The sequence below is a fragment of the Macaca fascicularis genome, chromosome 13, assembly GCF_037993035.2.
Source record: "Macaca fascicularis isolate 582-1 chromosome 13, T2T-MFA8v1.1".
NCBI lineage: Eukaryota > Metazoa > Chordata > Mammalia > Primates > Cercopithecidae > Macaca > Macaca fascicularis.
Window position 1 is genome coordinate 58045943 of NC_088387.1, and position 17830 is coordinate 58063772.

The 17830-nt window shown below is 37.8% G+C and overlaps 2 protein-coding genes across 20 annotated transcripts in view; one reads left to right on the top strand and one right to left on the bottom strand.

Annotated features, from left to right (window-relative positions):
- VPS54 (VPS54 subunit of GARP complex) overlaps positions 1-2771 on the top strand; it is a 133299-nt gene extending 130528 nt beyond the window's left edge. For all 4 annotated transcript variants that reach the window (XM_065527031.2, XM_074011657.1, XM_005575753.5 and 1 more), the window contains one exon: positions 196-2771. In XM_065527031.2, coding sequence (XP_065383103.1) covers positions 196-301 — 106 coding nt within the window. In that variant the 3' untranslated portion in view covers positions 302-2771. The remainder of the gene's footprint in view (positions 1-195) is intronic.
- The window catches only part of UGP2 (UDP-glucose pyrophosphorylase 2), a 54078-nt gene continuing 38428 nt past the window's right edge, over positions 2181-17830 (bottom strand). For all 16 annotated transcript variants that reach the window (XM_065527039.1, XM_065527032.1, XM_065527038.1 and 13 more), the window contains 7 exons: positions 11062-11247; positions 9629-9762; positions 7860-8157; positions 7177-7374; positions 6066-6308; positions 3535-3639; positions 2181-2622 (listed from right to left, as the gene is read on the bottom strand). In XM_065527039.1, the coding sequence (XP_065383111.1) occupies positions 2515-2622; positions 3535-3639; positions 6066-6308; positions 7177-7374; positions 7860-8157; positions 9629-9762; positions 11062-11142 (1167 nt within the window). In that variant the 5' untranslated portion in view covers positions 11143-11247 and the 3' untranslated portion in view covers positions 2181-2514. The remainder of the gene's footprint in view (positions 2623-3534; positions 3640-6065; positions 6309-7176; positions 7375-7859; positions 8158-9628; positions 9763-11061; positions 11248-17830) is intronic.

Consider the following 17830-nt stretch of genomic DNA (forward strand, 5'->3'; position numbering starts at 1 on the left):
ATACAGCATTAAATGGCCTACTTGTTGATAACAGGAATCCTGCTAAGATAATATGTTGACACTTGGGTGCTAAGAAATCTGAATTTTAGATAATACTGTAGCAGCCAGGATAGGACCGACTCGGTGAGCACTGTTACTTTAATTATCTGAATAGAAAGCTTGAGATTTAAAAATAATTTTCTCTCCATTATTTAGGTTGGTCACAGCAGATGTAGCTTTTTACACTGGAAATCTTCAAGCCTTAAAAGGCCTTAAAGATTTGGACCTAAATATGGCCGAAATTTGGGAGCAGAAGAGGTGATGTCATACTGGACAACTGGGTAGTTCATCTGACCATGGGATGTGTTTGTTATGAAGAAAATCTGGATGCCTGTGATTTGAGAATTGAACCTGAAACCCAAAGTGAACTGGGGTGGGGGAAGGGAAAAAGGAAAGTATCAGTGTTGGGAAACTGGATTCAGTGGGATCTACAAGGAATGTCATTTTTGTGCATCCTACAGTGAGGAGTAACTGATCAGGTGTCTATAACATTTTTCATTCTCTCTGGAAACAGACTCAGGTTTCTTTGGACCAAATCCAAAAGAACACATAGCTGTAACACAGCTGTAGTTGACTAGAATGCTCTGTATACTTTATATTAAAAAATGCTTTGCATTTCTTCCAGTGCAATGAAATTCATATGGTGTCCCACCTTATTTAATGATGGTACAATTTAAAATCTTAAAATCTTAGTCAACCTCTGTAGAAAGTTTTCTCTATGAAAGTAAAGCTGTTTGAAAAATTATTTTTTTACAGATCTTTCTATAAAAAATAAACATCTTTTGATTGCTTGGATTTAGGAATTCAATTTTTGTTTCAGTGACCAATGTCAAGTTGCAGGCTTTGTGTGTTGCATATTTAATATTTCTACTACCACCATATGTCAACTGGGTAAAGCCTTCCAGAGCTGTCTAAATACCTGAAAGAAAAGACTTAAGTCTTTTTTAAAGTAATACTTAAAAAAAAAGATACTGTCATCTATTTATGCAACTAAATACTTTTCAGAAATGGTATATAAAAGGCTACAGTTTAATATCTGTATTTTTATAAAAGTATGAAGGGTTTGGGGTGTTTTTATTTGTAGCAGAGGTAAGAATATGTATTCATATAATCTGCCTACTTTTGAGTTCTCATTTTAACATTTAGATAACATAATGAAGTATGGCCCCCTTGGATCCTTGTTTTTAAGTTACTTTCGATGTGTATATGAACAAAGACCAGGGAGAAACAGAACTTTTAAAAATATCGGCTGCTGTGTTGGGGCCAGAAATAAGGTGACAAGTGAAGACTTTTGTAATACCTACCTTCAAAATGAGAATCAGCAGCACTCTACAAATGAAAGTGCCTGTGCCTCACCTCACACCAAGAATCTTGCCTAACCCTGTCAGAGTGCCTAATATTCTGTGGTGATTATGTACAATGAAACAGTCTTATTTTGTGCTCTTTGGTTTCTTAAAAGGAAAGCTTGTTTTCTTTCCTTTATCATTACAGAGGTATGTCATTGGTTCTTAAACTATCTATCTGTCTAAAATAAAGCTGTAAAAAATTAACAGACTTTAAAAGGCAACTTTTTTTTAAATGGTATACAGTGAACTTTAAGTTAAACAAGCAGCCTACTCAAAACAAGTATGGATGAATTTTTTAAAAAGGCATAAATTGAACTACCAGCAGACCTGATTGGAAAGATTATTAATGATCATTTTTCAGTGATAATAAACAAGCTTCAGGAAATGAAGCTTCAGGGAAAGGGAACTTTTTATGAAGCTCTACCCCGTACTTCACTATAGAAGAGTACAAGGATGTGAAAGAAATTGCCTTCCCTTTGCCCGCCCCATCAGCTGGGAAAATAAATGCCACTTTGTTTCAATAAATGGAGAGTCTGTGGAAAGCATGGCAGGCATCCCAGTTTTAGAACTAGATGAAAGGTACCAAATACCTTCAGTTTAATTCCTATGGAAATAATGGTATGATTAAGATTCTTAGAAATGCCAAAAACTGGACTTGTTAGGTAACTAACCAGTGTGTACTTAAATATTCCAAGGGCAAATCTTCCAACTAATATAGTAACTGTCTAGCAAGAATAAACCATTTTATTTTACCATTTCATAGTTAGCATTATAAAGTACAAGTGTACACAAGTATTGCTTCACTGCTTTATTTTTGAAATGACAAGCAATTCAATGTGACCATCACTGAGGCTTCTGTTAAAAGATCTTCCAGAGTTGCCCCAGTTTTAAGATTAAACAATATTGCACTTTAAGATGAACTAACTTTTGGGATCCTCTTCAAAGAAGGAAAGTATTGCTCCATCTGTGCTTTTCTTAGACTCAAAGCATACTGCAGAAAACTCTACTTTAAAACTCAACACTGCAGGGTACAGTAACATAGTAAAGTACCTGCCTATTTTAGAATCCTAGAGAACATTTCATTGTAAGAAACTAGCCCATTATCAAAGCGTCCACAGTATTTTTCATTTCAGTGGTCCAAGATGCGAAGGTTTCCAGATACAATCTTGTTCTCTAATACTGCTCCAGGTGGGATGTCAATTCTGTCACCATGATTTGCAATGATGATAACCGTTCCCTAAGTGACAGGGAAAACAAAAGAGTGTACTTGCAACTGCAACGCAATTTGATTATCTTACAGTGATCAAGTTTATGTACAACTCTTTTTTACAGTGGAGTAACTGTATTTATAAACAATATTAAACATGAAAAACAAGTGACAGTTAAGGAAAATTGTAATGTGTCCTTCTGTAACAATCCTGGCAGTAGTTCTAGATTCTCTGTCTCCTTGTTAGAGGTAGAACTAACAGTGGGAGGTGGACCCGGTACCACAGCATGGCCAGCCCCCTTTTGAAGGCCTACTTGCAAGGCCACCAGGATTATCCAACTTTCATAGAGAAATTAAAAGGTGCTTGGTTTATATTTACATATAGGGCTTTTGTTGTTTTTATAATGGTTTACTGATAAGATTTTTCATGTCTTAAGTCTTTAGGCAGTCTCAGCAATAAAATTCAATATATGTATTTGTTTTTTCAAGATCTTCATTTAAGTAAGCTTTAATGGGAGGAGTACATGAAATCTAGTTAGGAGTTTTTTTTAAAATTACATGATTTGGAAAAAGCTATTGTATCTTTAATACTTTTATACCCCCATTTCCCTCCTATTTCTTACGTGAGGCTGGAATGACAGAGTACCCGAGTACTACAATAATGTAAATGAATATTCTTACAGAGAAACATTCCTTTAATATATTCAGTACAAATTAAGTTGTCATTTTTTTCTACTTTTATTCAAATATTCATCTTTCGTAAGCTAACAGTAATAGTGATCCTATTTTAAAGATTCTCATTTCAGTAAAATAGTACCAACTTTAGTACTAGTGTAATTAAGACTAACAAGTATTCCTTAAAGTAAATGTAAATTTATGACTAGAAAATGAGACCTATGTTGTAAAGCTGTAAGAAATATAATTTTCACTGTAACAACATACCTTTAATGAAACATTTTTTCCAAATGTCACATCTCCTGAAACTGTGAGGTGATCCAATTCAAGCATATCTGGTATACTTTCAAATCTTCTTAGATAATCTTGAACCTTACAGAAAAGTAGAAATATAAAAATTTGTCTCAAATGGGTTCACAGAAAGGAAAAATATTAAAGTTTAACTGAACTGTAAAAATATTTTATGGCAAAGCTCAGGTCCTCTAATGGGAAGCACCTATTTATTAAGCACTCATTATATGCTAAATGCCATGCAGAAAAGACCAGGAACTACCAACACTGTTTCTACACCAAGCAATTTACAACAGTTGAGCAGATCTAACTTTTTTTTTTTTTTTTTAAAGATAATCAACATGCCAAGAGCCAGATGAGTAGTTCACATAATCTGAATTCAACTGGAAAAAAAGAGATCATGCTTTGAAGCAGGCTAGACTGGAGCTGGACTTTAGTGGATAGGTAGGATTCTGAAAAATTAGAGCACATTTTAGGAAGAGCAACAGCACAAATTATTATAAGTTATCACCATCTTTGTCTTTTTATTTCCTCAGATTTTACAAGCACTAGAGATTGTCCTATGTGAACCCGTTTCCTATTTTTCTGGGAAAATGGGAGCAATCAGAAAACTTCCACTTGTTTCCATCCACTACCACCACCTTGCCCGCATTGCCCATTACTCTGTCTTCCTAGTACTGGAATTGGACTGTTTCTATTCCTAAAGCCAACCTCTCCACTTGTGCATCAGATCCCTTCTTATGGCCTATTGAGTGTTGTTTCAGCAGTTCTCCCTCTTCAATGTTTTTTCCCTCCTGACTGCATTAATTCCCATTAATGTTTAAACATCCTCCCATTAAAAAAAAAACAAAAACTCAAATCCTATATTTCTTTCTACCTATACCCCCATATCTCTTTTTCTCTTTAAGGCAAAACTCTTGAGTTTTCTACCTTCATATCTCCAATTCCTCCTTTTTCATTCTCTCTTAAATCCACGCCTGTGAGGCTCCCACACCTCCATACTGATACATCTAATTCCCATCTTTCTTGAATCAGCAGGAGCATTTGACAGATGATCATTCCCACTGTCTTGAAATATTTTCATTTGACTCTGAGGACACATGCATTCATAGTTTTCTAATTCCCCATCTGCATTCTACACATCCACAGCAGGTGGCACCAAACCACACCCAGGACTAAAATAGACTGGGATGGCAGAGCAGGACCCCATAGGCCAACCACAAAGGCTCACAGTGTCATATTTCATTGATTAAATTTTTTAGATTTCACTCATCAGGCTAAGGTGGAGTTTTACAGCAGGTCCACAGATAGTGCTGTTTTGTTCAATGTTATTTTGTTATAACGTTGATGAGGAAAAAAAAAAAGATTCCCAGCCAGGACTACTGTCTGTGTGGAGTTGGCACGTTCTCCCCACATTTGTGTGGGTTTTCTCCAACTATTCCGGTTTCTTCCCACATCCCAAAGATGTGCATGTTAGGTGAACTGGTGTGTCTACATGGTCCCAGTATGACTGTGGGTAGGTGTGAGTGTGCCCTGAGATGGGGGCAGCCTGTCCAGGGTTGGCTCCTGCCTTGTGCCCTGAGCTGCCGGGATAAACTCTGGTCACCCATGAACCTGAACTGGAATAAGTGAGTCAAGAATTATCTTGTTTTTATTAGTCAATGTATGTACAGCTCACATTTATTTCAGGGTTTAATATTAGAAGTGTTTTGTTTTTGTTTTAAAATGTGATATTTTTGTGACCAGAAATAAACTGTAGGAACTGAACTCTTGTTTATATAAATTAACCTATGGTAAAATGTGTTATACATTGTTTTGCTTACTGTGGCAGTTTCCAAGAACATACTGATGACACTGAGGACTTAACTGTACTTGCTATTCCACCTGTCTAGAACACTTTTTGCACTAGATACCCATTTGTCAGACCCAATCAACTTCTCAATGAGGCTGCCTGTGGCCACTCAACGTAAAATTACACCATCACCACCCCCCTCAATCCCCACGCCCCGAGGCATTCCCTTTTCTCTATCCTTGCTTTGTTTCTCCATAGCATTTTCCACCACTTGGCATATCATACATTTACTTATCATCCTTTCCCCACTAGAATGTCAATTCTGTGAAGACAAAGATTTAGTCTGTTTTGTTTACTACTAAATCCCTAGAACCTAGAACACTGCCCAGTACATGATAGGGGCTCAATAAGTATTTGTTAAGCCAGAATTAACCTTTTCCCACTGATGAAAGCAGTACTGGTCTTGGAAGAGACAGAAGATAAAATGCCCCAAAATTTAAAGATTATTTTCTACTCCCCATATGGCAATCATGTTTCAAATGTGAAGTAAAATCTTCATCTTCTATGATGAATTCCCTTTAAAAGATATCAAAGACAGAGGAATACAACAGGTCAGGGGTAGAGACTGTAATTAGTCTCCAATTCACATGTATATCATATTTTTATAATTACACATTTAAGAAATATGAACTCACATATCTTTATAGTTACATACCTTTGTAAAAGAACTGCCTAATTTAACCAAGGGCACTGTAGGAAATTCCCGCTTTTCACTCATTGTCAGAGATCCTGCATTAAGACTATAGAGGTTTGACATCACCAGTAAGAGATCTGATGTCGTTTTGACAGGCAGAAAACGGCTCCTTGGCACATTAATACCTAGAGAATTCTCGAAACTTTTGATGGCAGCCCCTACTGCAGTTTCTAACTGAATGACATTCAGGCCTCCATCCAAAGTCTGTAAGAAATTAGGGGTGGGGAATAGAGAACAGAGGTTTTAAACACCTACAACTTAGTTCCATGTAGGTTAGTTAATATTTGGGAAGTGACTTCAGAGATCCATTGATGGAAAAAAGATTTTCTTTTTGAGACAGAGTCTTGCTCTGTCACCCAGGCTGGCTGGAGTGCAATGGCGCGATCTCGGCTCACTGCAGCCTCCGCCTCCTGGGTTCAAGCAATTCTTATGCCTCAGCTTCCCGAGTAGCTGGGATTACAGGCATGTGCCACCATGCCCAGCTAATTTTTTGTATTTTTAGTAGAGATGGGGTTTCACTATGTTGGCCAGGTTGGTCCCGGCCTCAAGTGATCTGCCGGCCTCGGCCTCACAAAGTGTTGGGATTACAGGTATAAGACACTAAACCTGGCCAGAAAAATAATTTTGAGAACTGACATTTATTAAGCACGTATCATATGCCAACCTCTTATACATGTAATCTTTTTTCAATCTTAAAACTCTTCTGTTCAGTAATACCATTTCCATTTTATGATAAACAACCATAGGTTCAGAAAACTCATGCAAAGTACCGATGGCCAAATGACTTATGAGTGTCAGCAACAACTAAGACTGAAGTAGGTTCTCTACTTTTGAAGCCCAATGTTTTTGCCACTACCACAATCCAGGGTCAGGTATAGGGCACCATAACTTGGCATGCTAGAGGGGTGACAGCAGATTCTGGAAGACAGGGCTAGGAACTACAGAGTCTGAAAAGGCGAAAGGGAGTGACCAATGGAATCGATGGGGCAGAGGGAGTGGGCAGTGGGGTCTGTGTGTAGCCTACTATGACCTTAGGAACCAGGAAGCTCAATGGGCCACAACCTTGGCTTACCTTTGGATTCACAATGATTTCCATGTCAATGGCATTCTGCTCCTGCAGTCTTTTAACTGCTGCAAGAGAAATCCATAGGTTGTTTGTGTTAAATATTTTGAACTTTGATACAGACTTGAACTCGTCAACATGTGCTTTTGGCACTTGAGCAATTTCCACCAGTCTCAGTTTGCCTTCATATTGAGTGAGTGTCCCGCCCTAGAAAGGCAGAAAATAGTGAGTGCCTCCACATCTGTCCCAAGTGCATTTTTTCGTAAGTACAAAGATAGTGATAATATAAAAAATATATAAATACATTATGTAGAAACAGTACATTTTCATAAAAGGGACAATGGAATAACATTTAAATGCCAAACTAAAAGAGTATTAAAGGTCTGGACAACTTTACTGAAAGGTTTCACATGTTTCAGATTTTTGCCATAAATATATAAGAAACTATTTTAGTTAAAATTACTGATGTAGCTTATCCAAAAAAATAGAGATGATTTTGATACTATTTATTATGGATTTATGATACATATTATGTCAAACAGAACTGAAAGTATTCCACATAATATCATCTCACCCTTTCTTATGATACTAAGTGGTTAAATGTATTGTTTAACATAGAAACTTTCAAATAACTTCATAACTTATGAAATGTGAAAACATGGAGCCCAAAACTGCTTCCTCTCTGTATTTACCTTTACATCTGCACGTGTTTTATTTGTGACTTCCATGACAAATTCACAGCGTTTTCCATTGGGTGGGTTCATTAGATGATTAAGAATATACAGATCCACTGTGGCACCCAGATTATCTATGTTAGACACAAAAATATACTCTTTGCCTTCTCCTATAAAGGTATCAAGCAAACCAGAGTTGTAGAAACTGGCGTAAATATCACCATGACCTGGAGGGTACCAAGCTTCTGTATTTTCCCCTGAGTAAGACACGTCCTTTGCTACAGGAAGTAAAGATTCTTTATTAATCCTCGGGTACCTTAAAAAAAAAAAAAGTTCTTTTTCAATACTGACCCTGTAGAGCATTTCAGACCTTTAAATAAAATAATGCATTAAAGTTACATAAAATTTCACTTCTTTTCAGAGTCTTATCAATCATTATAGGTGAATCCATTTAAGAAAATCTCTCAGTATCTGTGTTGTCCAAAATCTGTTTTCTAGATGGTGATAGCTGCTGCAAAAACATGTCTCTATGGTTATAAAGATGGGAGGACCCATTATATTTTTAAAATATTAATGTTTTATGACTCTCCAAGAGGAGGGATATATCAAATAAATTTTCTCAAACCTATATAGTTGTGGGATGGTTCTTTTCCCTGAAAACTTATCTGGGAAAAACTGCCCATTCTTACAAATGGATATATTCAGGGGTGGATCTCTTTCTTTCCCAGAAAATAAGCACCAGGTTAGCATTCCAAGATGTCTGCTTCCCACCACTAGTGAGAAAGGTAAAGCTGGTGATGGGGCAAGAGGAAAACAGGAGCTAGCACTGCAACAGACTGAAGACCAGAAAATAAAGGCAAAACATCTGCGAAGTAAAAAAAAAAAAAAAAAAGTAACCATGGGAAATAGATCTTAAAAACAACCAAACAAACGAATGGTACAACTGTAGAAATGTCCCCTTTTTATTTTTGAGATAGGGTCTTGCTCTGTTGCCTGGGCTGGAGTACAGAAGCACAAACATGTCTCATTACAGCCTCGACCTCCTGGGCTCAAGTGATACTCCCACCTCAGCCTCCCAAGTAGCTGGGGCTACAAGGGCACACCATCAATGCTAATTTTTAAATTTTTTTCGTAGAGATGAGGTCTCATTATGTTGCCCAGGCTAGTCTCAAACTCCTAGGCTCAAGCAATCCTCCTGCTTTGGCTTTCCAAAGTGTTGGAATTACAGGCATAAGCCAGCACACCCAGTCTCGAAATACCCCTTCTGTACAAGTTCATGTGGACTGATGTCCATCCCTTAAATGGAAGTCTTATTTCTCCAGTTTCCTGACCTTCAGTCACAACTCATCATCTGAATTTACTTTTTACTCACTATTCCTCAAAAATTTTCTCCAGAATTTATTAAATTACCCCAAGCCCATAAAAGATGTTGAAGAAATTCCTTTCCATAGGAAAAGTTATCAATAATGTAGGAATATAAAAAGATTTTCACAGACCCACCTGGAGACCAAATATGCTCTCAGAAAGCAAATGCTTAAGCTATCCCCAAATATTCTGGACATGGAACAGAGTCTCAAGCAGACTGAATTTTAAGAACTGGAAGTTAGAGAACCAGAGTGATTATAACAATCACATTATCAACAAATGCTTAGCTTTTATGGGCATCAAACACTTGTGAACATCAATATTTGGTGCCTTTACATCTTGAGACTGCTCTGTTATAAACAAGATAAAGAAGTCCTTTCCCAGGAGTAACACACCCAGAGTTAATTTTTTACTCATTGTACCTGCTTTGATTGAAAGTGTAGATTTTCACACGACAATGATTGTACTTCTGTAGTATTTTTTTGGTATCTTCATCCGTGTTAAAAGAGTTCATTAAAACAAGAGGAACATCTGTATTGTAGGTTTTATTCAAATGCTAGGGAGGAAAATGACAATTAGATTACCCAGACTCACTTTTCTTTTGCTCAAATATGCAAAATTAATTCTTAAGGGTTAAATCATAAAATGTCCAAAACATCATCTGTATGTAGCCAAATATACAGATTTAACATAAAACTGCTCAGCATGAGCCAGACATTTTGCTAGGCAATTCACCATGCACTTGCTCATTAAATCACCACCCTCTGAGATAGAAACTACTGTCTGTATTTTACGGATGACTAAACTAAGGCCCAGATAGGTGGTGGGTCTGGCAATGGCAGAGGTGGGACCCCCACCTCCCCACCCCAGGCAGTTTGAGTCTGGAGCTTGTGTATAGCTACAGTGCTCTGTGGCCTTACTGGGTAGGCAAGTGCTGATTAAGCATTTACTCTATGTTAACATCTCTGTAGGGATGAAAGTACAAATGTGACAAAGGCATGGCTCCCTACTCTCAATGATCAAAAATTTTGAATCACACCCCAACTGAAATCTTTTCAACCTCAGAAGAGCTAAGAGGCAACACAGAGTGTGAAGAAAACAAGGTCTTAGAAGTCAGACTGCCCTATGTTAAAATTTTAATTCTGCACTTACTAACTAGCTTGGGAACCTTGGACAAGTAACCAACCTCCTTGTGCTTTGGTTTCCTCATTGGTAAAATGGGGATCACAGTACTTAAGAGTTGTTGAGAGGAACAAATGAGTAAATTCATATCAAGAGCTCAGAATAATACTTGGTGGACAATAAGTGCTGAATACATGTTGGCCACTGCTACAACTAGCCGTTAGGATTATAGTTGCCAGCACCATACTAGGCAATAGGATAAGGAGATGGAAAAAATAAGGCCACTGCCCCAGAAGAGCTTATGGTATACGATTAATGACTTTGTCGTAAGAGAGAAGCCAAGAACAGTTCTTAGCATGCAGGGCCTGCAGCCAAATACATAACATCTTCCCCACCCTCCCAAAAGGGTTAATAAAGCAAGATCATCCCAGCCTTGATGAAGGCTGCCCCCAGAAAGAAAGTGGGTAGAAGGGTGGGATATCAAAAGAGAATCTCAACAGACCCAGAGATTTCAACAACCACAGGTGCTATTTAAGATCAAAAGCCTTTACATAACCTTAAGGATTTGCCCTTAAGAACACTAAACCTTTTTTCCACCAATAGAGACTAAAGATAGCAAGCTCTTTGGTTAGCTCAAATTCACATCTGCTACATTTTATAATATAACATTTATGATAACTTAAAAACTAAAAACTAGTTTAGTATCTCATGAAAAATGCTAAATGTTACTCACTTCAATTTGCTGAACAGTCAGATCCAGAAAAGTATTCTCATTCCTCACACCAATCAGACTTTTAGGGCCTTTGCAGCCCATGCTGGTTCCCAAACCACCATTGAGTTTCACCACCACTAGTTTGTTCAACACAGAAGATATATTATCAGGCAAGCCTCTGGCCTTTATCTTTTCATAGGGTTGAATCTGAAAGAAAAATAACATTATAGGAGTAATTCAAACAGCTTTAAAGGGACATTAAAACATATCAATCCCAGGGTTATTTCCATGCTTCCATAAAGAGTTTTGGTTTCTCTGGAAAATTTTAATCAACTTTTCTTTAATGTCAGAGGCCCTTGTGGTTCAAAATCAAGTACTTTAACAGGCAACTTCCCTTGCACACAGTAGTTCAGTGGATCATTTACTTTACAAAGGAATACGAGAAGGGGGAAAAAGTTGTAGGCCCCATATATTGTCTGGCTGGTAAGAACATCCAGATCTCTTGGAGTATCTTCAAACACTCAGAATTCCCAATTTGTATCAACACAGCAAATGATCAAGTCATTTATTTAGACTCATCAAGTCTAAATATTTCTGGTGTATTATGGCTCTACTTCAATTCTGGAGAACCAGATACAAAATTACACATTATTCCTTCTACCACAGGAGGCAAATACCAAAACACACTTGTTCCTTGCCATTCTCTATTCAGTCATAAGTTTGCCTTTCAAAGGAAGGTGGCATAGACTTTTTGTCAAGTATGCACAAGGACAGAATTCCTTCCTCAAGAATTTAACTTTCAGGTGTCACCATATAAAAGCCAATACTGGAAAATTAAGTGTTGTCACTGTTCTAAGAAATGCCCTGGAAGGGAGGAAAAGAGCAAGAGGTGGGGCTAAAGAAAACCCCAACTCAATCTCCTCCCTAGCATCCTCATCTATTTCTGTGAGCAGAGGGCCTTAATCTATAACTTCTCCCTTATAGGAAAGGAACAGTGACAACTTACAGCGGAGGCCCAGATTCTTTTATTCAAAGCAGAGGCACAAGCAAGTCTAAACATCTTACAGTAAGAAGGAAACCTTTCAGAAGGATCACAATGTATTTTCTATCCATTTATGTGACATGTTTGCTGTTATTTTGTTTTAATGGAATAGGTCCTCAAACTGACTCTTCAGTTACATCCCGGTGTAGGACAGCTAACACATAATGGACTGAAAAAAGTAAAACTACCTCATAAGTGCTTTGTGGACATTAGCTGTTATTTGTTCTGCTACTGTAGGAACGCGTGTGTGTGTGTGAGAGAGAGAGAGAAATGTGTAGGTGTGACTGGGAAAGAACTTGACAGGCTCACACTCCAGTGATCTAAGCATATGGAAGCAAAAATCTCTTTATGCTTGGTCAGAGGAGAGGAGAGGAGACAGGAGAGGAAGGGAGGGGAGGGGAAGGAAAGACCACTGTGATGCAATGGCTGTAAGTAGTCAATTAATAGTTTAGAAGAGTCAGCAAATGGGACCAGGCCAAATGTTTTCCCATTATTTTGTAAAAGCCAAGAATTTCCATTTATCAGTTATTTTTCACTTCCTAGCAAGAACCTAATATTTACACAGGTCTCACAAGGATGTGAAAATCAGCTGAAAATCACCAAAACCTCCTAGTCCATGCATTCATTTTAGGTTAAATTGTTAGTTCAGAGATAGTGTTACCTATTTATGTTTTGACTACACTTAAAAAGAAAATAAGAGTACACAGAAGCTATTTTCCACATGGTAGGACAGGCCTGTCTTCCAATTTTACCTAAAATTTTTAATTGTGGCACATCACATACATAAAAGTTTATAAAAGATATAAAATATACATATACGGTTGAAAAATAACTTTTTTTTTTTTTTTTTTTTGAGATGGAGTCTCGCTCTGTCCCCCTGGCTGGAGTGCAGTGGCCGGATCTCAGCTCACTGCAAGCTCCACTTCCCGGGTTTACGCCATTCTCCTGCCTCAGCCTCCGGAGTAGCTGAGACTACTGGCGCCTGCCACCACGCCCGGCTAATTTTCTTTTTTGTATTTTTAGTAGAGACGGGGTTTCACCGTGTTAGCCAGGATGGTCTCGATCTCCTGACCTTGTGATCCGCCCGCCTCGGCCTCCCAAAGTGCTGGGATTACAGGTGTGAGCCACCGCGCCCGGCCAACAATAACATTTTTAAAAAGGAACACTGCCATGCATCTGTCCCTAATCACATTCCTCTTCTACCCCTATGGGTAACCATCATCTGGACTTCTATAGTTTTACCACCTATGTGTGTAACAATATTTTACGCCATTTTATTTGTCTCAAAACTTTAAAATAAATTGAATCATACTATAAAGTAAGACCCATCTTGTCATTACAGTATCAGTAATTTCAACAAGGCATATCACTGGGTTTGTTGTTGATATTTGAATATTCTATTTCAACTAGGGGTAAACATTATCTAGATGTAACTTGGAGTGAAAATTTTCATGTAACATCAATATTTTATCAAAGTATAAATGCTTATTATAAAAGTAAAAATGGTACAATAATTCTGAAAGCTATTAATTTTATGTATAACAATTAATGTTTTCAAATCAATAAGTTAGAAAACAGAATGACAACAAACATAAAACTCAGTACATTAGATAGGTATCTGTAGGAAAATATTCCCTTTTTGAGGGAACAAATATTTATACAAATTTAAATAATAACGTGAGGCAGAAAATTCTAGATTACATCTTAATTCGAATCTTTACAGAAATGTTTGGAATACTAACATTCACAGCATTAAACAAAGTGAGCTTTAGGAACCATGTTTAATTTTTAGCTATTTGATTTAGGACATAAGTCATCAAGAAAAAGTACTAACAGGAACTTTTTTTTACCTCCAGTGAAAATGAATTAAAAACCAAATGTCAACATTGCTGCCTTAAAATTTCACCAGGAGAAAATAGAACTCCAAAATCATATGTATTCATGCTAAATCAGCTTTGATCCACACACTATAAATAACAGAAAGTTCTGGCTGGGTGCAAGGACTCACATCTGTAATCCCCGCACTTTGGGAGTCTGAGGCAGGAGGATCACTTAAAGCCCAGGAGTTTGAGAACAGCTTGGGCACTATGGTGAGACCTTGCCTCTACAAAAAAAAAAAATTTAATTACCTGAGCATGGTGGTGCATGACTATAGTCCCAGGTACTCGGGAGGCTGAAGTGGGAGGACTGCTTGGGCCTCAGAGGCTATACAAATATATTTAAAGCACATAAAAATGATTTATATAGACTGCCAACCCTTTTAAGTAGGAGAAAACAAATATTTGCCCAAGTTCTGAGTCCTAGGTACAAAGTTCCTTGTAGAAACATGTTACTGGAAAGTTTTATTATAAATTTTAGTTAATAAAATTAAATGTGCTGCTTTTCTTTCCTGTACTTAGTCATGGAGACATAATCAGAGTCTGTTTTAAGTGTGAAAGCACAATACAATGATCAATTCAACAATGCTAAAAACATACCTGATTGAAGAAATATTAAAGATAAAAGTGTTATGCAATTATCAATGACAAATAGGGTGAGAGAATGATTTAGGAATCACCAACATTCAGTGTTTCACCCATACTTTTCACCTGCTGGCTATGAGCTGAGAGATGATGGGCCACTCTCATCATTCTGCTTCAAAGACAAGCTATCAGAGAACATTTGCTTATATGAGATGTTCACACAAGATGGAACGGCAGTTATTACATTTTATATAGGCTGTCTGCACAAAAAAAAGGCCCAAAATTATGCTTTGGAAGTAACAAAACCAACACAGCAGGACTTACTAACAACAGTTCAATTGCCAGAACCTGCTAAGAAGTAACCAACTTATGTGTCCTAAGCATGCAGACTTCTTACAAGATACGCTGTGAAGATCTTCCACTCATTCTGTTTTAGGGAAAATGTAAAAATGTATGTTTATGCAATGAAAACTGATATTCAGAGACACACTTGTCAAGAGAGCCATTACTCCATCGCCAAATTTCTAGATCCAAAATCTAAGATCTCAAGTGATTGTGGGGAGGAACAAGTGCATGCTGAAATATTTTTGAAAACGCACACAAAATAAGGTAATATAAATGAGAAAGTATTCAGAAATTATCTGTCAACATGCACAAAACTTCAGTTTGTGAGATAACTTCAAGGAAATGGCATCACTGCCATAAATTAATGAAGTTTACAAGCTCAGGATACTGAGAGGACAGAGCTTCACTTCAGTCAGTTACTATTAGAGAGGAAGGAAAACTTAACATCATGGCATCTATATCATAATCAGCACATTCACTACTAGCAAAAATAGTTGGAAAATATCTTGCTCCTCCAACAACCTCCATTGACCAAAGTAAGTCCATTTACTGTTACAGATGTGCATTATGGTGACCGCAAATGCAATCTACCAGATAACCATGTTGATGAACTATTGTTCTTGCACTGTAACATCAACATGTTAAAGCTTGGTTACTAAATTTCTAAATAGAACTGTAACAACTGCAATTTCTTTGTTATCCCAAAAACTTATTCTATGATGGTGATCTAGATTCTCAGCCTCATACTGATTTTAACACTAGGACATTTGGCCTTCAGCCAAAAGGTATACTAAATATACTTCTAGTTTTAACTCAAATATCCCCAAGGTTGGCATCTTAAGAAACTGAGTTTGAATTTAAAATGTAATTCTGAATACTGTTCAAATATTTGGTATAAAATAAAATGAGCTGATCCATGGACAACATTCAGAATTCAAAAACCAAGTTAATAAAGACTTTTGGGTACAGGTCCTAGCAACTCACAATATAAAGACTTATTTACCATTCAAGTAAGTGCCAAATTTCTCTGTGATGTGTTGTATTTATAACCTTGCATGCTAAGTTAAGGGGGCAGAAAGTCACCCCATCTCTCAAAATGTCAAGGAACCATGGTTCTTTATGTGGTGCTTTCAATAATACCTTCTTGTCTTGCTATATCCAACCCTTAAAAGCAGCTAATTAAATGTAGGTCTGCTGAGGAATTTGTTAACCATAGAGGACTCTCAGAATAACTGTGGAAAGGAAAGAAGTAACAGGGTATGAAGACAGGAGAAATATTTAAAGTGGTCAAGATAATGTTACTGTTGGAAGCCGCCAGGGGAGGTCTTTCACTGATGTTTCCTGACATACCCAGCCCCTACCCACCACCACCCCTCAACAGACACAGAGGTGTGCACAAAGGCACTAGTCATTCCATTCCAGGAAGCCAGGACACTTTTTGTCTAAAGCTTATTACACGTTAAATTTGGTGGTAAGCACAGCTTTCCATCACACAAATCACCCTGTATCAGCAGAGGTGCTCTTTCTTGGTGACACTGTCCACACTCTCTACCAGGCACCTAACCAAGCAGTCCCACAGAGCTTTGTTCAGTTCAACAAGCCAAGGGGCTATGTGTTAGAAAATTGCTTAGCAACAGCTGAAGTCACAGAGGACACACCTAGTCACAGAGACAAGTTTTAGGCCTGCCTTCTACTTTCCCTACTTAGCTCCCCCAGGAGAATGCACAAAGACATTTACTCAAAGATGGCTAGTGTTCAGAGACCATCAGGGAGCATCACAAACTGCTGGATACAGCCTCAATGTTACTCTGACTGAATCACTTTAGTCAGTCACTAGTGCAATCTTTGTGCTCTCAATCCTAATCACCCTGTTTCTTTACTTCCCAAAACATGAATAAAATTCAGTGTTCTAAGACCTTTACTGCAACTAAACAGACAGGAGGGAAAACTCCACAGGTGATGTGGGGCAAACCGCATGAGGCTCCTGGCAAAAGGTCCAGAGGAGGCCAGGCCACTCATGTTCTCCTCTCACTGGTGGAAAAGAATTTGCCAAATAGCTAACGTCCTCTGGGGAATAAGCGAAAGAAAGTAATTGGCAGTCTACTGAAGAACATGCTCTCAACGACATTCAGCCCTCTAGGATGTCAATGTAGTTTTTCTGCAGAAAGTGGAATGAGATTTTTAAAAAGATCTTTTTAAAACTATCTACCATGATCTGTACCTTGCCAAGTTTGTTCACAACTTAGTTTCCAGTTAGAAGAAAAGCCAAATTCATCACACAGTCACAGACACACTGTTCCCATTAGTAATAGGATAACCCAGTTCTTGGTAGCATATTTGTGCTATTTCTGGAGACATTGCCAAACACCCAAAGCAAGCTAACAGTACCTGCCCTGTATGCTTCACAAGGGTATGATTATTGCAATCTGAAAGAATTTTTTTCAACAAAAGCAAGTTTGCTTGAAGGGAAATGAGCTGTGTAAACAGTTAACAAATTAGGAATGCCACTCCATATGTACAGAAAGTGTTCCAAGAACACTGGCTTATTCACTAAACCCTTACTGCACAGGGTTTGTGTGCCAAATTCTGTGCTAGTCACTTTCATGTACTATTTCACATTTCTAAAGGTAATAACCAAAATCTAGATCATTTGCAAGATCCTACAAATTTACTTTATAACAGAAAAGTCATACCTAGAATAATGTTTTTGTCCGGTTGTGTTGCCATAAAGGAATCCCTGAGGCTGGGCGGTTTATTTAAAAAGAGGTTTATTTGGTGCACAGTTCTGCAGGCTGTACAAGAAAGAGGCATGGTGTCAGTCAGCATCTGCTTCTGGTGAGCACCTCCAGAATCTTCCACTCATAGTGGAAAGCAGAGGGGAGCTGGTTTGTAGAGATCACATGGTGGGAAGCAAGAGAAAAGGGAGGGAGATGCCAGGCGT